The 21,616-nt window shown below is 52.8% G+C and overlaps 1 protein-coding gene across 2 annotated transcripts; it reads right to left on the reverse strand.

Moving 5' to 3' along the window:
• Window positions 1–260: 260 nt before the first annotated feature.
• DHRS11 (dehydrogenase/reductase 11) lies at window positions 261–21,601 on the reverse strand. 2 transcript variants are annotated; one of them, XM_032130172.1, is made up of 7 exons: window positions 21,438–21,601; window positions 11,355–11,564; window positions 5,806–5,900; window positions 5,228–5,357; window positions 4,566–4,658; window positions 3,902–3,967; window positions 261–2,887 (listed from the first exon to the last, which is right to left on the reverse strand). In XM_032130172.1, the coding sequence occupies exons 1-7, from the start codon at window positions 21,567–21,569 to the stop codon at window positions 2,846–2,848; spliced, it is 768 nt and encodes a 255-aa protein (XP_031986063.1). In that variant the 5' UTR covers window positions 21,570–21,601; the 3' UTR covers window positions 261–2,845. The 2 variants fall into 2 exon arrangements, with proteins under 2 accessions (XP_031986063.1, XP_031986062.1); XM_032130171.1 differs by lacking the exon at window positions 21,438–21,601 and adding an exon at window positions 20,016–20,325.
• Between the last annotated feature and the right edge of the window lie 15 nt (window positions 21,602–21,616).

Below are 21,616 nucleotides of genomic sequence, written 5' to 3' on the forward strand. Positions count from 1 at the left end.
AGTTTTCCAAACCCTTTTCCCCACCCTCCCACCTGGGGTGTGGCTTCATTTGAACCGGGCCACGTGAGCCCAACCTGCACCGGTTATTCCCAAGACAACTGGATGCTGTCCAGCTCTGGAAAGGAATTCTGTTTTTCCTCATAAAGACCCCAAACTGAAGGATTCTGTTTGGAACGTTCCCCAAACAGAGGTCTGGCTGTGAAGAGCAAAAAGGCTGTTGAGTTCTAACACAGAAATAACAAAACACACCAGAAACGAACCACAGTGTGCCTCTCTTTTTATTCTTTATTTTACAGTTCACAATTAGAAAGCTACTGGTAAGTTACACAGTTCACTGATCCTCGCGTTTGAGGGGTTTCACTGCCTCGGAGTCGTGTCCCATCTCATCCCAGGAAGGTGGCAGGAGGTGCCACCAAGGCCACCCGCGGGCACAGAACCCGCAAGGAGACCTCCACGGCCACCCTTCGTGGGGGAGGTTAATGGGCAGCAGGGATGATCCCCTAAAACCACACTTCAAATGGAAAAATACACTGCACCTCATCTCAAGGTTACTTTAGAGACTTAAAAATGTTCTTGGGGGAGGGGGGGAAACCCAACTTCCAGGGCTGCAGGGCAGCCAGGTTGTATTTGCAGGGAGCAACCACCCGGACAAACCCTTTGTCAAGGTTCTGCACTTTAAGCAATTCTCTCCAAATCCTCCTTTTACACAGCAGGGAGATGTAAAGCCCCTCCTCAGCCACACATTTCAACATCTGCTGAACTTTGCACACAGCTGCTGCCACAATTCAGTGTTTCACCACTGCTGCCCACATCCCTGCTCAGTTATTTTCTGCTCAGAAGTTCCTAATTTCTAAAAGAATTTTTTTTTTTTGGCCTCTTCAGTAGTTCAACCACCTTCTTAAGATGGTACACGCTGCCCAGGGCACCTGCTGGGAATCCACACAAAGGCACCACCTTGGCATCCCGGAGCAGGGCAGTGCAAGACTTCCCAAGGGGCAGGAATTTCACTCACAACAAATTAAAAAGCCAAATCCAGGTGCACTTGTCAGTAGAAACTGGTGACAGATGAGGAATGGACAGAACACGCCATGAGCATGTGTTAATAAAGAGGAAAAAAAGGGGCAAATTGTCTTTTGTTTTTGCCATTATTAAGGAACATTTTGCCAGTTTTCTCCTTGTATCCTCCTACAGCTGCTCACCTTTGGCACAAGGAATTCTAGGTATCACAAGGTTTAACTCATAGTAATACTTCAATATCAACACTCAGCACTTACACAGCGCCTGTCGTGGTCAAAGTGCTTTACAAAAGCTTGTGAGTCCTCACAACACCCCTGTGAGGTAGGTGAGTGTTATTATCCCCATTTTCCAGCTGGGGAAACTGAGGCAGAGAGGTAAAGTGACTTGCCCAAGGCTGTACAAGGAGCTGAAGTCGTGTCTTGGTGGCCCAACTCTGGTCTCCCTTGCGGAGGGGTAACACAGATGAACTCCCAGGGCTCTCCTGGTGTCAGCCAAACAATCCAGCCCTGATTCCCCAGGCTCTCCGTCCTCTGCTCTGACCAACTGACCATCCCCAACCTTCTGAAACGCTGCCTGGAGTCCAGCAGGAGCTGGACAGGGTCTGCAATCTTAAGGCAACATGTCCAAGAGCTCCACAAAGAGCTGGACACACACAGACCTCCCTGCAAAGAGTCTCAAGACAACTCCAGCTCTGCTTTGGGGCCAATTCTCTTCTCCCTCAACCCAGAGCCAAACTGGGGCTGCACCAACACAAGATCTCAACCCAGACCTTTCACCTGCTGCTTTTCTTAGCCAAAATGCCCCTACAAATCTCTCCTCGTTCTGGACACCTTCGGCACGGCTCATTCCCCTCTCTCTCTCTCTCTCTCTCAGAGTTTGTGTCTCTACACAGAAATAAACTTCCACCACTTCCAGCTCCTCAGCACCAGCATTTCAACAGCACCAGAGCAACCCACGTTTCCAGAAAAGTGTCAATGCATGCAAATATCACATACAGAACATCGAGAGTGCTGGGAGATGATACCAAGGATAGAGGTGATCACAAGACAGCACACGTTTAGTTTTTATTAAAAATACCAAACAACTCACTCTTACTGTAACTATGCCACTTAGATTATCATCCTAACCTGCACAAGGACAGGTGCTTTTCCTCCAACTATTTACCTACCTAGAAAAAAAGAGAAATAGCAAGCACACACATTTATACTTCCTCAAACTTGGCAGTCATGATTCATGTGAGGGGGAAAGGAGGGCTGGGGGAGGTTGTACACTGGGGTTAGGGCAGTGGAATATAAAAGAAATAGAAAATATCACATGCATCATCACCATCAGTAATCAACCTGATGAAAATAAACCCCAAATATTAGATGGATTCATGTATGACATCCACTGAAAATCTCAAACCCTAAGCACACTGAAGCTGGCAAACATCTTGTGCCACTTCACCTAGGTCCACACACAGCATCAGCAACTAAGATCAAACAAACCTTGAAAAGAAAGCAAAAGGAAGAATAAACCAGCCTGGAGACAAACAATCTTCTACAAACCACTTCCCTGCATTATTTTCAAATACATTTTTACTCTTAAGCAGTTTCAGAAAGGAGTGGGGGAGAAAGAGACCCACTACGAGTTTGTGGTTTTTCTTTCTTCAAACTGGCTCAGCACCAGCACCAGCTCAGAGAGAGGGAGAGAAAAATAATTCTTCAAACACGATCCTTGGTACTTGATTAAAACGTTGCCAGCCAGCCGAGGGAACCCTGGGCTGCCAGAGGGTTCCAAGTGGAGTGGACACAGTGCTGCTCATGGTCCTCCTCATCCTCCTCCCCTGCTACGAGATCTGCTCTGTGGGCCTCATCTGTATATCCCCGATCTGCAAGAGACCAACATGAATGGAATTGTGCACTGGAACTCTGCCCTGGGCACTTCTCTGCTGCCCCAGCCTGTGAGCAGGAACCAGCCTGGTTAACTGAGATGTGAGGAAAGCAGGGGTGAATGGACCTGCTCTGCCTTTAGCAGGGGGCAAAAGCTCAAATATGCACAGAAAAGGTGCAGGATCTTTTCTTTTTAAGCCAAGCAAAGCCAGTTATCCCCAGGGATGCAGTGCCAGGGAGCACGTCTTGCTCCAGGGAGCAGAGTTCACACGAGACGCTGGAACCCCTCACGATCAAAGTCTGCTTTCACAACAGGAACTCTGCTGCTGCACGTGCTGAACACCAGCTCTGCTCCTGCTGCTGCTGCCTCCAACCTAAAGCTGGCCAAATATTTCTTGTCTCTCAGGAGGGGAGTCCCTCTGGCAGCACAAGCATCCCACACTGAGGGGAGAAGGTCCAACACGTCAGCTGGCAACTGGCAGGACCCAAGACTCTCAGCAAATCTCAGATGGCACCATCCAAAGGGCAGAGCGTGCCCCCTACCCCTCACATTCCCCCTGCCTTGCACAGTCCTTTTCTAGGATCATGGAATCACAGAATATCCTGACCTGGGAGGGACTCTCAGGGATCATCTAGGCCAAGCCCTGACCTTGCACAGACACCCCAACAATCCCACCCTGGGAGCGTTGTCCAGATGCTCCTGGAGCTCTGGCAGCCTTGGGAATGTGCCCATTCCCTGGGTAGCCTGGGCAGTGCCCAGCACCCTCTGGGGGAAGAATGAGAGTCAGCTCAGCCTTTGCTGGATCCACAGGGATGTGAAGAGCCTGAGAGTGCTATCCCAGAGCCCCTGCAGTGCCATCTCAGAGCAATCCCAGAGCTGCCACCCGGGAAGTGTAAACAAACGTGATCCCTGCTAATCCCCAGCACAGGCTCCCTAAGCTCCCAGCTGATCCAGCGGCGGATCAGCCAGGCCAGGGCAGCCTTCAGCCCCTCCAGCCTCAGCCCCAGCCTACCTGTACGTGAGGAGGGGCACTGAGGACATAGATGACAGCATTGGCCATGTCTTCAGCCTTGAGACACTGCAACGACAGCAAAGGGGCTCTCGGTCAAAGGGCACCACAGAACGTTCCCGAGATCCCTCCTCTCCTGCCCATCCATAATGAGGTCAGACAGTGTCACTGGGGCATGTCCAGAAGGCACAAGCAAGCAGGAAATACCAAATCAATTAAAAATTTAACAAAGGATGTGTCTGGTGCTGATAACTCTTCGACTGCTGTGAGTAACCTCACTGCTGGCACAGTAATTCTGCCAGGTCAGGCACTGCCATCCTTATCAGGAATTCCCACAGGAAACCCTGTGCCACCTGCAAGACAACACTTCTCCTTGTGCTGGCACCTCTGTTTGTCACACCTTCTGGGCAATGAAGAAGTCACAGCTGGCAAAATGGCAGAGCTGACTGATACTTATTTACAGAAGCATCAAAATAGAAGGAAAAATATAAGGAGCTGGAAACTGAATCCAAATGAAAATCTACACAGTGTGCAAATAAATACCAGAGCAAAATTGCAGGTTTGAGGGCTGAGATTGGAGAGCACTGGGCTGGAACCATTAGCCAGGACAAAGACTGTTCAATTATAATCAGAGCCACTTCCCTGTTTCCATTCCTCCAAGTCCTACCCGAATGCTTTCATAGGTTGCAGCAGCTCTCTCGGGGTCGTTATCATGAAGTTTAAAAGCAAATCCTGTTTCCACCAGTCCTGGAGATATGCACTGGAAAAAAGCAGAGCACATCCTAATAGGACTCGTAATTCCCCTTTAGTAAAAGAATAAAAAAAAAAAAAAAGGAGAGAAAACTTTTTAGAAAAAGCAAAAAAAAACCAAACAGAAAAACATTCATTTTTCTGTTATTCTCCTTTCCCACTCATTTTTTAAGGGAATAGTTGAAGTGAGCAGGCTTTGCCTTAATGATTGTTGTGGCAGATATCTCTGGTGGGTACTTGCCTGTTCACACCCCAGAGGCACAGAGAAGCAAAGAAAAACACGGAAAAGCTCTGTCTGAGAGCAGAGAGCCCAGCTGAGTGCCTCCCTCTGTTGATGTGACCCCCCCAACAAGCACCTGCCCACTTTGTGCACCCAAAAAATCCCTTCCCAGACACGGCCCTGTGCCCCAACCTGCCTGGCAAAGACAGCCACAGCTTCCCACAGGATTTCTAGGCCATTCCCAGTGTGCTGAGCACTATTTTTGCATCCCCTCGGCTCTTTCCCAAAGGGAAAAGCTCTGACCCATGAAACCTGCCTCCCACCAGGGCAGAGGGAAGCAGGGGGCCCTCAGCACTCACTGTGGCTCGGATGTGGGTCTTGGCCTCCCGCAGCTCCTGCCGCAGCCCCTCGGTCAGCGCTGTCACCGCGTACTTGGTGGCACTGTAAAAATGCACCACAGACTGGGGCACCACGCTGTGGCCATTCATGCTGGGGGGAGAGCACAGGGGACAGGGCTGGAGGGACCAGCAGGACACCCAGAGCATCACAATAAACCCACAGAGAAGCTGACACGGGGCCTGCAGCAGGGAACACACCACAAGCTCCTCTCAACATGACTCAAACTTCCTGACTAGCTCCAGAAATCAATCTCAGCCCTGCCCCATCATGAGTGATTGATATTATCCTTTTCTCCCTGCTTTGGTCTTCCTTGCTTTAGACCAGCAAAGATCAAGTTTGAAGTATCAACCACCACAATCCTTGGAAAACCCCATCAGCAGCACAGCAAGCCTGAAACTCCAGTGCTTAAATCCTTCCTGTAAGGCAGGGAGGAGGAGGAGGCCCCCATGGCTGACCCCACAAAGTGCTTAAATCCCCTCTGTGCTGCAGGGAAGAGCAGGAGGCCCCCGAGGCTGATCCCACAGCCCCCTTTGTTCACCTGTTAATGTTAATTATGTGCCCATCGTCGATGTTTCTCTCCTTCATGGACTGGTAGGCCTCCCGGGTGCAGATGCTCACAGCCATCACATTGACCTGAGGGGGGAGAAAAGAAGAAGAAATTAAGCCCAGCAGCCCTGCCTGGCACCCCTTGATTTGCCCCTTGTATGCCCAAAGCCTGGGATATCAGTTCCAGTCCCTGTCCCCTGGCAATTCCCAGGAACACCCAGAGAAGGAATTGCTCATACACCCCACACCTGAGCTGGGGGCTGCAGTCACAGGGGCAGGGGGGGCACAGACACCCAGAGTGAGCAGAAATGAATGGACTTGATTGTTCTAGGGGCAAGTGTGAGGGTAAATCCCAAATTAAGGGAGAGCAAACCCCCTCCCCGCAGGCAGGAGACAGAGCCTGCGGTTCTGCCGAGCACTGAGCACTCCGGGCTTTGGGCAGCTGGCAGGGCACTAACAGCAGGTAATTAGGTCAGCTCGTTAACGAGGAAATCCCCAGATCCTGCCTGTCAGAGCGCCAGCAGCTCAGAGGAGGCACCGTGGCCACCAAAGAGCTCCCAGGACACACGAACCAAAGATCACTTTGTGCCACAGGGAACACCAGAGTGGGCAACTCACCTTGGGGGTGTGCAAGCCACCGATCTGTCACTGCCTGCTGACATTTTCCTCAGCCCTAACTGGCAATTTGCCCCGTCCTTTAGGATCCAGAGCTTTCCGAGCTCTTGCTCTTTGGACCAGCACTTCCCATCGTGTCCTGTCTTGGTTAAACTCAGTCCTGTCACCTCCACAACCATTAATGCTGTGGAGCCATTAATGCACGGCCGCCTCCAGGGTTCCCTGATCATAAAACACAGAGTCAAAGCTCCCGGTGTAGATAAAGATAAGGACATTCTCCCAGCTGGAATACAAAGGGCCCAGAGGTACGTGCAGGACTGATGAGCACGAATCTCAGCAGCAGTGCTAATTGCTCAGGTGGCTGAGATTTGGAAAGGGATTTGCTGAAGGCCGCCAGAAAGGCTGTGACCATCCCCTGGCAGGTCCTGTCTAACATTGTGTCACTTTGCCAGCTAAATGAGCAGGACAGGAGGGTCTGAACACACTGCAGTGAGTGAAATCTCCAGGAAGAACTGATTTTCAGATGAATCAGAAGGAATAGTGCCACTATAAATGGGTGGAGCAGCAGGAACGAGGCCATGTGGGCAGCGAGGGATGGAGACGGGAGAGGGCTGGGGATCATCGCTGGGAAAATCACGAACAAGAACAGGGCAGAATAACCTGGACTTGCTGGCACGGAAGGACAGGCAGGAGAGGGCCACTGGTTTGGAGAAAGGGCTGGAGCTGAGAGATGCAATTCCTGAGCAGCACAAAGAGGAGCGGGGTCAGCTCAAGGATCTTCTGTCACTGCTTTTGTCTCGGTCGTTATTCCCTGTTCACTGCCAGAGGCCATCTGTGAGGGGTTTGTCCCGGCCAGAGATAAACAGGGCGTTTGTCTGATCCTGGCAGTACCCAGGCAACACAAGTGGAGTCATCACCCCCATCCAAGTGCACTTTGGCCAAGCACAGAGTCGCTGCTGGGCACCTCGGCCATCACACCTGGAACTGCAGGGATAAATCTTTAACCTGGGAATTCACCTGGGCTGTGCAAGGAGGAAAATGAGCAGAGAGGGCAGCAGAAGGGCCCCTCAGCACTGGAGTGAAGCCCAGAGCAGGCGGGGCATGTGCAGGCTTTGGGATTCCACAGCAGGGTGGTCAGGGGACGCAGGAGTCACCAGTCCTTTGGGATCTGGATTTGGGCAACTGCTGGTGGAGAAACCCTTCATGACAAACAACATCCCTGCCCCAGGATGCCCCAGCCCAGCAGGCAGCTCAGTTTTGGAGCAGTCACTCCCAACTCCCTCTCCAAAGGCCACTAAAGAGTAACATCATCCCAAAGCCTGTGACTCAGGGAGCAGCCATTCCTCGCGTGGGCAGAGTTACAACATTTTGACAGCTCCTGGCAAAGCAAGATCCCAATCAACAGCCACTGTGGGAAAGTCCAGAGCCCTGTGATAAAACCCCACGGTAGAACAAAACAACTGGCTGGAAGGCAGCTGAGCTGGGATGGCCTTTTCCCACCAGCACAGGCTGGATTTTGGGGTGAAATCCCATTTCAAAACGTGGAACAGGCACTGAGGAACCTAAAAACACGCCTGGAAAACGAGCAAGTCTGTATCACCCCGAGCATGCATATCCATGTAAGACATTTTTCTGCCTGGTTCCTGTTTTAAGGAGAAAAGGTTCAAAGGTCCCTTGGCAAGGATGGCCACCACACCTGGGGCCTGCTCACTGCCCAGGCAGCAGCTCCGTGACAGAAACCACATTTCCCAGCAATTAATGACTTCCAATTGCCACATTAGAGAACATAAAAGACCCTGTTCCTAGAAGTGCTCAGCATTTCACTTCCCAGAATCAGCCTTTTCCAAGGCATCCAAACGAGTACCTCAGCTCCAAAGCACACATGGAAACACAGCTTACAGCAAACACATCCCTGCACAGATGGTTTAGAAAAGCAAGAAGAACAGAGCCTGGCTTGTCAACAAGTAATGCCAAGAATCAAACCCATTCCGTGTCTAGAGGAGCGAGAGGATGTGTGCTGCAGCCCTCTGTGCCCTGAGCAGGGAAAATGGGAAGTTCAGCTTCAATTCCTGGCTGGAAAGGTCAGTGGGTAAAACGTGAAGGAGCTGCTGCAGCCCCGGAGCCTGGCTCAGTGTGTGCACAGCACACAGCCCCAGCCTCTCCTGCACATCAGGACTTTGCTCCAGCCTCACAAATCAGCGAGAAGATGGGGGAAGCTGTGAACCAGGGGAGGATGGGCTCAGAACCTGCCTGAGGTGACACCTTCCCTCCTGCACCCACAGCAGATCTGCTGGCTGGAGAGGCAGGGCTCCGTGCTGCTGTGAAGCAACACATCTGCGATTCCAAACATCTCCCTGCAGCCTGGGGAGAAGCAGCTCCCACCTCGGATATAAATACCAGACAACAAAGAACGGGAACATTAGGAAAGGAGGGGAATAAGTAAATGATAACATGGTTCTGACTGCTAGATATAAAGCAAGAAGGAGGATACTGAGAGGGGAATCTGGAAGGAGACAGAGCCTCAAAGCTCATAAAAAATGCATGGAAGCAAAAATCAATTTACTAAAAAGAAAAAAAATGCTTTTAATTTAAGGCCCTAATGCCTCCTAAATCGATGGATCGATGGCTGTTTGGAAACTTTTCCCATCCTGCAGCCCAGAGGTGCCCTGGAACTCTCCAACAGCATCTCCCACCACGCTGCTCTCCAGGAAGCTCAGGAAGAAGCCTCCCTGCTCCCACACAGCTCTGCAAAGCCCAGTGGCCTGTGAAAGGTGCTGGCAGCCCTCCCTGTCCTGCCCCTGCGAGGGGAACGGGCCTGGCTGGCCCTGCAGAGCCCCCCCAGGCCCTGCCCCGGCGCCTGCACAGCCTGGAGACACAGACACTTCCAGGAGACACTTCCAGGAGACATTTCCATGCAGCCACAAAGCAGGGGCACAGAACAAAAGGGAAAACTCCACTGAGCTGTTTCTACCCCTCAGCAGCAGCATGAAAAGCAAAGCCCAGGCTTGTCGGGCTGCCCAGGCCAGGGTGGGTGAAGCATTTGGCTCTGGAGCATCCCAGGGCTTTGCCTTTCCATTGGAGGTGGGAGGGTTGTTCAATTAACACAGAAATCAGGAGCCAAGCCAGCAGCTGCTGGGAGGATGGTGAGAGGAAAATATCTGTCAGCACAGGGAGAGAGCTTGGGTGTCTCAGGCTGCTCCCAGTGCTACAACAGCATTTTTGCCAAGCAGTAGGAGCAGAGAGAGCCGTACGGATCATCCCTGGGAATAAAACATTCCCCCAGCCCCGTTTCATAACACTGCCCTTGTGGGGTCACCACCCTGCCTCTCCTCCCACCCCAAAGCAGCACCCACAAGCAGGAGGACCCCCCAGGCTCCCAAACTTTGAGCCACTGTAATCACCAACACCGGCGTGTCTCATACAGGAAAATCCCCATTCCAAAATCCTCCTCCCTAAAAGTGGTGGGAGATGAGATTAAAGGGAGCACTTCCAGCTGAGCAGCCAGGGAAGGGAATACGGAATGGGGAAGGGCTTTCAGCTGGGAAGAACCACAAGTCCCCTCAGCCTGCCCACCTGACAAAGAACAGAGACAAAGGAGCACAAGGGACACGCAGCATCCCCGAGGGATCCACACATCACACGGTCCCAGGGACCAGGACAAGGAGTTTCCAAGGCCCAGGTGACCCCCAGGGCCCGGCTCGCAGCGAGTCAGGGCTGGGCAGTGCCCTGCTGGACACCAGCTCAGCCTCAGCTACACTTCACTTCATTTTCTTTAAAGCCTCCATGGCAACGGGGGCCGGGGAGATGCGGCTGTGCAGTGACCCAGGCTGGGCAGCTCACAAAGCCTGGCTGGGCAGACAAAGCTGAGCTGAGCTTGCTTTGGCTGCAGTCACAGCAGCCAGCAGTCAGGCCAAAATCCTAACAAGAACTTAATTAGCCAGGATATGGCAGCTCTTGCCCTGGCAGCAGGAGTCTGAAGCCTCAATGTGCTTCTCTGTTTTGCTTTACACAGCCCCCGAGACCACTCTGGAGGAACAGCCAGGGGAGCTGACACGTCCCAGCTGACTCCACTGTTGGACACAGTGGCCCTGAGCCTACAGCTTCAAACAGCTTTTCAGACATGTCCTTCCCTTCACTGGGACAAGCTCTCAGAGCTGCTGGAAGTGCCACAAGGATTACTCACAGCCATGAGTCCCACTCCTGCTCCTATGAGGAAAACACTTCTGTGTACAAGAGAAAGTGGCACAGGAGGGGAGATCACTCCGTGAAAGGCTCTTGGTTCAGCACCTCACTGGCCAGAGCTGCAGGAGGGGACACTGCAAGGACACCCAAACCATGCTGAGGTCCCACAGCTGTGGCTGCCACTGCTAGGTGCAGAAAAGGGGCCTCACATAATGACAAAAAATGGTGAAGTCACAGAGAGATGCCCAGCAGCACCTCAGGACAGGAGGACCCAGGGAGAAGTTGTAAATGGGATGGGCCATGTGCACAACTCCCATTTCAGCACACAAAATGCTCTCATTCACATCCAGCCCTAACCAGATTATGGGCAGAAAATTAAGCTATGACAAAAGACAAAAAGCATTACAGCTTTTCAAGCCAAAAAGAATCTGCCCATTTTTACAACCCACTGCCACAACTAACAGGATTAGCTGCAGAAGCCAGCGCTTGGCATTCGATTTCCTGCTTTATTGAAGAAAAAAAAAAGTGAGGCTCTCCACCCTTCAGGGAGCTAAAGGAAAAGTGCTGCTGTGTTTCCATCCTCCAAGGTGAGGGCTCAGCAGGGCAAGGTGTTCTTCCACTCCCCAAGCAGCAAACCTGGTCAGAGCAGGCTGGGGAGCAGATCCTCAGCTCTGAAATGAGTAGATGGTGGCCAGAAGAAAGAGAAATGTGGCCCAGCTCCTGCTCCCTCGGGAGGATACTCACATCTATCATGGTCCTCCAGCCCTCCGTCTTCCCCGAGAGCAGGGGCTCGGGCCGGGCCAGCCCCGCGTTGTTGATGCAGACGTCCACCCCCTGGTGAAGGGTCTTGATGGCCGAGAACATGGACAGGATCTCCTCCTCGTTGGACAGGTCACACTTGTACGGGATCAGCGTCCCCGGGTAGCCGGCGCTCTGGCACTCTGCTGCCAGCTTCTAGGGGAGAGAGGGAGGAGGGAAACGGCCATCAGGAAGGGAAAAAACAGCCATCAGGAAGGGAAAAAACAGCCATCAGGATGGATGGAAACAGCCATCAGCCCCCTCTCCTTGTGGAGCAGCTTATCCAGCCATTTCCTGAAAAACACACCTCAGGGCTAACACACCCTGGGCTGAAAAGCAGGCACTGGGGAAGAATCACTGTGATGTTAATTAAGAAAAAGGAGATATCATATCCAGGAGAAGCGGAGAGCTCCAGCCCTTAAGTTATTGAACTTGAGGACACTCTCAGTGCTCATCCATCACCCCGGGCAGTACTGCTCAAGGTGAGCAGTGCTGGCAAAATACAAATAAATCCTGCCCTGGCACCAGGCTCTGAGTCTGCCACACTGGCAAAGGATGTGCCTGACAATTCCTCGTTAGCCAGGACCAAGAATTACTCCAAATATCCCAATCTTTTGTCAGGCTGGGTGACACAAAGCCAAGGAAAGGCCAGGAGCTGCTGCTGGCCGCCTGCGCTGCCGCCACCACACCACATCCTCCCGAGGATGCCCTTTACCCCTGACACTAATGAGAAGCAGCATCTCCTCCCTGATGTGTCACAGCAGTGACAGTGACAGCTCCCAGCGCCAGGCAGGAGCCACATGATGTCTGGCTCCTGCGGGGAGATGGACTCTGGCTACAAACGTCCACCAAATCACTCGAACGCCGTGGCCCGCGGCGGTGTCACCAACAGTGACATTTCAGCGGGTGCAATAAAGCCCTGCTCCTGCCACGGGCAGCTTTCCCACTCCTCCCAGCTCCTCCCTGCATTCCAAGGACTGCAATTTCCAGCCTTTCATAAAAGGAGGAGCGAGGCCCAGTGCAGGAATCTCCTGGACGTGATTGCACACGAAGGCGGCTGCGGAGCAGCTCCGAGCTCGGAGTTCCTGCCCTGCAGAGGGACAAATGCCAGCCCCTCCCCAGCCCTCCCTGCACCCCAAGCACGTTCATTTGAAGCACTCTGGGGCAAGTGGCTCTGTTTGGTAAACGATTTTTGTGTTTCCCAGCAGCTGAGCCCACAACAGAGCTGGACCAAGGCCCTGAGCAGGGAGTTGCAGCTTTGCTGTTTTGCCTTTCCCAGCAACCCACAGCTTTCATGGACCACAAGCCAGAACCAGCCCAGGGCTGAGCTGTGATGCAGGAGCTGCTCTCCTGTCTGGCTCCCAGCACAGGGAAGGCACTGCAGTAACACAAGAATGATTAGTATTGCTCTCACAGCACCAGGCGACACGGGGACGGACGTGCCGAGTTCAGCCGGAGATCGATCCACCCCAGCAGCATCAGGATCCCTGGAGAGCCCTGCTCAGGCTGAGATGACAACATCTCTGCCTGAACAAAGGTGCCTCTGGGACTGAATCCTGCCTCTCTGTGCCCTCCTGGGGCTGCCTGCACTTTGCCATACAGGCAACCTTGTTGATGACGTGCTGATAGGAGGGGAAAAATATATTCCTTTTCACTATCAGAGCACAGGCTTGAAAAAACAGTCGAGGGGGGGAAAATCTGCAAGAGCAGCACTTAGAAAATTCACAGCAGTATGAAGGGCTGCTGGAAGGTTCTAAACTGCTCCAGGGATGGGGTCTCGTTCCTGCAAAGACACTGGAGGGAAAAAGGGGCAAAGGGACCACGAACTGGTGCGAGAGTGCGAACCAGGCAATGCCAAAGATGTTCAAAGATGAGAAACACAGGAACAAGGGGTTGGGAGGAATCTCCCAGAGCAGGACCCATGCCAGGAGAGCTGGCTGGAGGAAGAAGGGCTCATCAACATGGACAGGGAAGGACAGAAAAGCTCATGGACAGCCCAGAGGGACACAGGGCCATATCTCACAGCTGTTTCCATGTCCAGCTGCCACTTCCACCATTTGGAGAAACCTTTCCCTGCTCAGTCCAGCCTCTCAGTGGAAGCAGTCACAGATGAAGGAGCAGAGGAAACAAGGGGTGTGATTTGCTCTGGGATGACCCTGCTGGAGCAGGGAGGTTGTATCAGATGCCCCACTGTGGTCCCTCCAACCTGACCATTCTGGCTGTGGGCTCTGGACAGCAGTGCCTCCAGTGCTGGAGCTGCCCATCCTCTGTTCCCAGGCAGACACAGACAGAAAGGGCTTTCTCCCTGGGAGAAAAGCTTCTCTGACACAAGTGACCAGGGAAACCAAATCTCTCTCAAAACCTTTCTCTCCCTGTCTGGTGTCTCGCCGCCTCCAACGAGCCTCAGCACGGATCCTTTCATCTCTCAGGCTGCACTTGTGCTAACAAATTCTCTTTGAAAACCAAGTGCTGAACACTGCTGACATCCAGGCAGGGCTGAACGTGCTTCAACCATCTACAGATAAAGAGTCATCACAAACTCTTCAAAGAAACATCAACTGCGGGCAAGTTTGCAAGAGACTTTTGAAAAGCAACTCTCTGAGCTACGGAGCTTGCAGAGTTTTTTTTCAGAGCATCCATTAAATCACTCAAGTGATGCTCGTTCCACTTTGAGCATGCCACATGCACATGGAGGAAAGAAAAAGAGAAAAAAGCTGGTTTTCCAGATTTCATAAACAGCTTGAGAGTGACCAGGTAATGCAACAGCAATACAGACAAGGCCAGTGCAACTCCAGCATCAGAGATGGAAATCTGAAATAAGAATGGTTTGGGTTGGAAGGACCTTAAAGATCATCCAGTTCCACACCCTGCCACGGGCAGGGACACCTTCCACTATCCCAGGTTGCTCCAAGCCCTGTCCAGCCTGGCCTGGGACACTTCCAGCATTTCTGTATACACACCATTATCTCTGGATGCTTGGAAATGGATAGCCAGGTGCTACTCAGTCTGGAAGGATGCCTCACATTTATGGGATGGGTTTGCTGTGTTAAGAAACCACCAGTTCTCCCCAGAAGGGGTTAATGCTCTTTGTGTATATGGGGTACAGCGCCCTGCATTTACATTCAGTCCTGGTAAAATGGTTTTACAGAACTAATTGATATAAAAATGTTAAGGGACTCTTAAGGGGAGGGGGAAAAAAAAGAAGGAGTCATGTAGGGTTTTATTTGGCAAACCATCCCATTAGCTTCAGACACATTTAGTTCAGAGAGACTAAAGCCAGAAGAAGCCATCAGGTAATTTTTAATCTAACCTGCCATTCGTCACAGGTACTTGTGTCCTACTGACTGAACTAGTGCTTAAACACAGAGCTGCACCAAGAAACCAGCTGGAAAAGCACCCAAGTCACCCCAATTACTTTTGCTATCTAAAGGAAATGAAGGAGAAAAATTCATCAGAGAAAACAGCACCACAGCTCTGAAAGAAAACTGAGGGCTTACAAACCCTTTCATTCTACTGATTGGCAAGTCTGAAGCTGCTTTTAATTAAGATTTAATAGCAGTACAACGGCATAATAGAGATGTACAGTGAATAAAGCACTAGAGTGAGGTTTATTTGTTTATTTCCACAGTGCTCTGTGACCATGAGCGAGATTCAGAGCTGTGGGTATCTTTTGGCCCACACGATCCAAGGGTAAATACTACTGCACATTTCTTCCCAGGCACTGGAGCCAGGCTCCTGCTAAGCTGGGTCTGGCTGAGCCATCACCTGGGAGCTGTCCTCCCAGACTGCTCCAGAGCCACGCTGCTCTTCTCCAAGCCCTCCCTGCTCCCTGCACTTTCCCAGCAGTTGAACATCCCAGGATATGTTTTTCTTAGCTCACTTAATTTTCAATTTCCAGTGTCACACACGAGCCGCAGCGCCCCGGAGGTCCCTGCTACCTCCAGGCACTCACACAGTCCCTCCTCACGTCAAGGCATTTTTAGTTTTTCCCTTCTTGCTCCAGGCTGGCGTGGGGGAGGAGGAGACGCTGCTGTCACCATGACAGCTCATTAGAGCAATATCTCTGCCTTACTCTGAGCTGTGCCTGTCGCTGCCCGTTCCACCAGCAGATTCCCAAGGCAACCCACAGACACCCAGATTGGAGGGCAGAGCTGAGCCCCAGCTTCTGCCTGACACCCCCAGCTCCTGGCACCTGCCTCCTGTGACATCTCCACCTGGAAAATTATTTTAATTAAGTCAAACCCCGCCTAATCTTGCAGCGGTGAAGGTCTGAGATGCTCTGAGAATTTAAGGTGCGATCAGAGGTCCATGGAAACCAGCACGGACCCACCCTGAGTAAAACAGATAACCGAGTACATCCCAGGTGAGCAGGACTTGGGAGCGCTCCTGGGGACACCCAGGACCTGTTCCCAGAGCTGCCACGAGCCCTTCCCAGCCCCAGCACCCCGAGAGAGCCCCCGCAGCCGACAACGCACCGAGAGCTCCGAGCTGGGGGTCCCAGGCAGACCCGAGCCCCGACTGCATCCAGGGGCTGGGCCACTCCACGAGCACCAGAACAGCGGGTCCCCAGCACCACAGCTCGGGGTGGGCCTCTTCTCCTGCCAGCACCCCTCGGAGTGGCCATGGCCTTTCTGCAGGGCTGGCAGAGCCCGGTGCTTTCCGCTGTGCCCGGCAGCGAGGGCAGCAGCAGCCCCACGGTCACTCCTCAGCTCCCGGCCTGTAATCCCCGAGGAATCCTCTCCGGGAGAGGCAGATTAATGCATGCCAGGAGGAGCCTGGGCTTTCGCCCACGGGCTCCCAGCGCTCTCCAGCTCTGAAATTCCGGTGGCAGGTGCTGGATTTTATTCCAGCCCAGGTTTACAAGCCGCGGAGAAGCGGACGGGGCTCCCGCGCGTCCCAGGCCGGCCGGCGGGAGCAGCGGGTGCCAGGAGCAGCCCTTGCCCGGGCACACACAGCTGCAGGTGCTGGCATCAAACATCTGCAGCCACGCCAGCCCCGCTCGGGGCCACGCCAGCCTAATCCCAGCCAAGCGGCTGAGCCGCACGGGCCTGGCGGGGACAGAAAGCCGGCACGTCACAGAGCCAGGGCGGCACAAACCCACCTGGGGTGGCACAAACCCACCCTGTCAGCCAGGAAATCCCCATCAGCACTGCCCACGTGGGCACCGTGCAGGAGACAGGGATAAAACTCAACTTTAGCACAGCCACTGCTTTCTGCGGAGCTTAAGCTATTCATAAACCCCAGGAAAAACACCGTCGTATTTTCTCCACAGCACTGTGGCAGCTCCTTTCACACCTCCCTGCTCTGGGCACTCTCCTTAAACCCAAAATCAGCCAGAAAGACCCCTCTGTGTCCAACGCTGGCCCTGCACAGCACTCCCACCTTCCCAGGATAGCTGCCAGGTTTTACACAGGGAAACTGAGGCACAGGACAGCCACCTGACCTTTGTTGGAGCACACACACCCCATTCCAGCTCCAAAACCCCAGGAAAGGCTCAGTTATTTATTTGTGGGGCTCTGAGCATGGCATGCCCTGGTATTGCTGCTCTATTGCAAAGCCCAAGGGAACGGAAGTGCAGCAGAGAAGGGGGGGCTGCCACAAAGAGACATTCTTAAAGCACATTTTGGGGCAGAAAGAGGAGGAATCCAACCTGGTTTAAACCTCCTGAGCTTCAAGGCTCAGGAAAATCATGGGAACAGCAAAGCATTTGTTCCCCCCACTCTGGACAGCAATTATGGGGTCTCTGCAGTTTATCAGGAAAGGATCTGCTCAGGGACAAGTGGCAATAAAAGCACTTCAGAGGCCTTAAGCTCCCACCATCCCCGCGGCAAAGCCTTGGCCAAACACAAAACAAGCCCTTCCAGAGGCCAAGGAGACTCTGAAGGTCATTCACTCCACAGGAGCCGTGCCTTGGGATTATCCTGCCTGAAGCTGCTCCTCCTGCCTGAAGAGTGGGGAAAGCCGTGGCTTTGGGAACAGCCCAGGAAACCCATCCCAGCTGCTGAGCAGAGGGTCAGACCCACCACAGCTGCACCCCACGGACAGACACCCCCAGGGGAGGCCAAAATGGAACCAAGTGACCTCTAAACCATCAATGATCTGCCTGCAGGTAATTAAATACCACACTCAGGTGCTATGAAACAATTACCTGTTAATTACCCCTCGTGGAGCACCCACGGGGTTCAGAGCCTCCCTTGCACCTTAGGGCTGGGCAGGGATCATGGGAATGACCACAAATGGATGCTCAGATCCCACGAGGAAGACTCAGCTCCTTCCTCCTCCTCCCACACACCCACGCTGCTGCCAGGGAGGAGAGCACTGACCTCAGAGACTGGGCTGCTCCAACCTGCAATCAATTGCTCAGCTTATCAAAGGCTGTTTCCTGAGCGAGATCTAACCTTGACAAAGCAGGCCCTGGTTATAAATGTTACCTTTGATCAATACCTGTCACAAATGCATTGGAATTAATTGGCTAAACCTTGTCTCTTAAGCCACGTTTATTGCTTCCTGCACGGCTCTGCTCTCAGCACGCCAACAAAGACAGAAAAAAAATGGATTTCTTTTGGAACACAACATCCATGGTGTCCCTGGTCACACCAGAACAAGGCACCCACGGAATGAACGAGCTGCTGGAAGATTTCCAGTGACCTGGAGCAGGTGGGAGTGTCCCACCTGGAGCATCTCCCATCAGTGACAGCCCCAGCCATGCTGCAGATCCAGGGCTCTGGCACCCTGCATGGAGGGAGAGCCCCTGCCAGCACTTCTGCCATTCTCTGTAAATATAAAACAAATCCATTTTAATTATAAAAAGAGCGTAGTTTGCATCACTGCAAACCCCTTGGAAAGAGCTCCCTGTCTCCTGCCTTCCTGCACTCCAAGAGAAAAGCTGCAGAGTCCCTCAGTGCCTCTGAGCCAAAAAAACCCTCCCAATTCCTCCCCACCCTGGCGAAGAACCCTGCAAAACAAAACTCACATACCTCACTGAATAAAAGACCAGAGAGGGGCTTGCCAGACGGGAGGGGGAATATTTTGCCCCATGCATGTGCAAATTCTCCCCTTTTTTGTGCTGCTGCAAGAAGTCGGACACTAAATACAAATTCCTGGAAAACATGAGGAGCAGGGAAGCTGAAGAACACCAGAGTGGCTGAAAATCTCAGTGAGTCTCTGCACCCTGGAGACCCCAGGACCAGCAAGGGGGGCCCTGGGAGGGTGATCATCTCCTAAGGAGCATTTTCTCCCCAAAGCTTGGTCTTCCAAGCTGCTGAAAACGCTTGGCTGCTTCATTAAAGCTCCTGACTTGGAACGCGTGGCGGTGTCTGGAGAGCAGCAAACACTCACTGAGAACACGCCAGAAAGTCCTTGACAGCTGTTAGTACCTCCAGGCTCTGCATTTAAAACAAGCCTTCTACCTGAATTACCTCCTGGCATGCAAAAGGAAAATAAAGCCAGTTTAATTATATGTTATTCCTCGATGTCTGGCTGTTAAAGTCACTGTTTGATGACCCACACCAAAAGTCTCCGGTCACAGAAGCAGCACAAGTGGGGAGCACGGGGCTGTTTGGGAGCAGAGAGGGAAACGTGGCCAGTGGAGCCACTGGAAGGGAAAAAAAAGAGATCCTTCTGCAGTTTTTGTGGAGTTTTTTTTGTGAGCCATTAACATTTTTATTTCAAAAGCCAAATAAAGACCACTGGCGTTGTGACACAGGTTTAATGCCAAACACGCAACTTTGCAAATCCTTCGTTATCTTGCCTCAAGCCCTTATCTGATTTTCCAAGAGATTAAGAAATCTTGACATAGCATTTATTGCCCAAGCTAAATCCCCACCAGACAACCTGCTCTTTCAGCCACCAGTTAGCTGGAGGTTACAAAACCACCTTACAGAGGGGTTCCAGCCATTTTACCTTAAAACTGGTGACTTTAATGAACTTCAACGAAATACAGTGGTTTTGTGCTACACGGTAAGCTCTGTATTCCAGGTTTTACACCCTGCCGTCTGCCCTCTTTCCATTTCAAGCTGCCTTGGAGCACCCTGGGATAGTGGAAGGTGTCCCTGCTCATGGGGGTTGGAATGGGATGGTTTATAAGGTCTCTTCCAACCCAAACCAGGCTGGAATTCCACGATTCTGTGAACTACGTCTGTGATGCTCTGGCATCACCAAGCCCTCAACTCCTTCACATTCCTCTTCTCTCCTCCCTCCATCACTGTGTTCCAGCCCTGCTTCCCCAAATCAGAGCACCCCTCACACCAGCAGCAGTCAGATCCTCGGTGGCAGCTCAGGAGTTCCAAGCCTGAATACCTTCCTATTTTTTTTTTTGTTTGTTTTTTTTTAAGGAAAAGCCTCAAGGTGAACCTCCTGGAGGAAAGCTCCATCAACAGCTCTGCTCTGAAGCGTGGCAGGATCGGGTACAAAGCTCCCACAGCATCCCTGGCAGCCAGGAGGTGATGGAGCTGCTCCCACAGTGACCCTGGATCCCCCCACACTCCACCACCTTCCCTTCCCCCAGCGGGCAGCGCTGCTGGGATGGTTCTTCCTCGTTAAGGAAACATGCTTGACAATAAATAAACCCAGAATAGCAGCGGAGCAAAACACAGTCCAGACACCCACCAAAACAAGTGACAGCGCTGCAGACACACTTGGGTCCCAGGGAGGCGGGAGGGAACGGGGACAAACATCAGCTGCTGGGGGAACACGTGTCTGAAACACCACAGGACGTTTGGGAGCTGCGAGCAGCCAGCACCACCCAGCACATCTGCACCCCAAGCAAAGCCGATAAATCATCAATACAGAAGTGATTGCTCCTGGTGCGCACTGAAATGGAAAGGCAAAGCTTCACAGGACTGCTCGTTGTGAATCCACGCTGTATTTCAGCCAGGAAAGGTTCGGAAAGGAAGGAAACTCACGTGAACACCAGAGGAAAACACAAGTTTCATTGATTTCTTTCCCAAATGAAAAGATTCCAAAGCAAAATCCATGATAAGGGCACTGGTGGAAACAGCAATATTGGGAATAACTTTTCGGAGAGGAATGGGAAGCAACAACATCCTTTAGAGCATCCTTTGCCAGGCACCCTGAGGCTCCAGCACATCAAACACCGGCAGCTGCACGTGGGAAAGCCTTTGGAGAGCTCAGCTTTCCCTGCAAACTGCCGCATCAAAACGCTGGGAAGTCCAAAATTAGAAGCAAGCCCCAAAGGACAGTTCACTAAGTCACGTTGGCGTTCTCTCCTCTCTGCAAGCGGCGCCTCTGCGACACGCAATGAAAAAGGGGAAAAGTTTGGGTTTTCCCAAGCACTTCTTTACTTAACCCCACTCAGCAATGCCACCAGTGCCGAGCCTTGGTTTCCGTGAATTTTGGACCATTTATTCTCAGTGCAGGCAGCTGTGCAGAGCCCTTATCACCCTGGCTAAGGGAACCCAACCCTGGATATTGTACAGGTCTCCTTTAGCTCCAAACACCCAGGATGGCAATATTTAAGCTGACTAAAACTTATTTCCTCCCTCAGAGGAAACTTCTTAAATGGCAAATAAGCTTTAGCTCGTGCCACCGCGAGGCACAGCTGACCAACGCACCCAGCTACAAAAGGCATCCCGAGAAAACACTTCTTTTAAGCATCTTTATTCTCAAGCCAGCGCCGTGGGGTTTTTGACGCGGCTGTAGAGATGCTCCTCGCAGGACTGAAGCTCTATTTTAACACCAACTCCTAGAAACGCCCTGCCTCCCGAGCAGCCGCATCCCCGAGGGGCTGAAGGGGCCCCGGAGCGCCCGCAGCCCGATCCCGCTCCCGGCACCGGCCGGGCAGATGCTATTTTTAACCTCGATAAGAAGCGGCTCAAAAAACCCCCAAAACTGAATGCGCTCCTCGCTCGGGCACCTTCCACCCGCCGCGGGGCCAGGAGAGGCCGGGCCGGGCCGGCTGCGGCATCCCCCGCGCGGTGTCACCGCCCGGCCGCGCTCAGCCCGGGAGCGGCCCCGCTCCGCCGCGGCCTCGTGGGGAGGCGGCCCCCGCCCCGGTGCCGCCGCCGGTACCTCGATCTTGTCGACGCTGCGGGCGCATCCCACCACCTTCATGCCGTGCTGCACCAGCGCCCGCGCCACGGCCGCGCCGATGCCCACGGAGGCGCCGGTGACCAGCGCGACGCGGCCGGTCCAGCGCTCCATGGCCCCGGCCCGGCCCCGCCGCCGCCGCCGCACAAAGCACCGCCCGC

The sequence above is a fragment of the Corvus moneduloides genome, chromosome 20 (assembly GCF_009650955.1).
Source record: "Corvus moneduloides isolate bCorMon1 chromosome 20, bCorMon1.pri, whole genome shotgun sequence".
Taxonomy (NCBI): domain Eukaryota; kingdom Metazoa; phylum Chordata; class Aves; order Passeriformes; family Corvidae; genus Corvus; species Corvus moneduloides.

What these genes read in the sequence shown, in the direction of transcription:
- DHRS11 (XM_032130171.1), bottom strand. Translation starts at nt 20,189, where the DNA reads ATGATTTATCGGCTTTGCTTGGGGTGCAGATGTGCTGGGTGGTGCTGG. An exon ending in CAGCGCTGTCACTTGTTTTG is followed by an intron (nt 11,565 to 20,015) that starts GTGGGTGTCTGG and finishes TCTCTCCCCTAG; the next exon opens with AAGCTGGCAGCAGAGTGCCA. An exon ending in CACATAATTAACATTAACAG is followed by an intron (nt 5,358 to 5,805) that starts GTGAACAAAGGG and finishes CTCTCCCCCCAG; the next exon opens with CATGAATGGCCACAGCGTGG.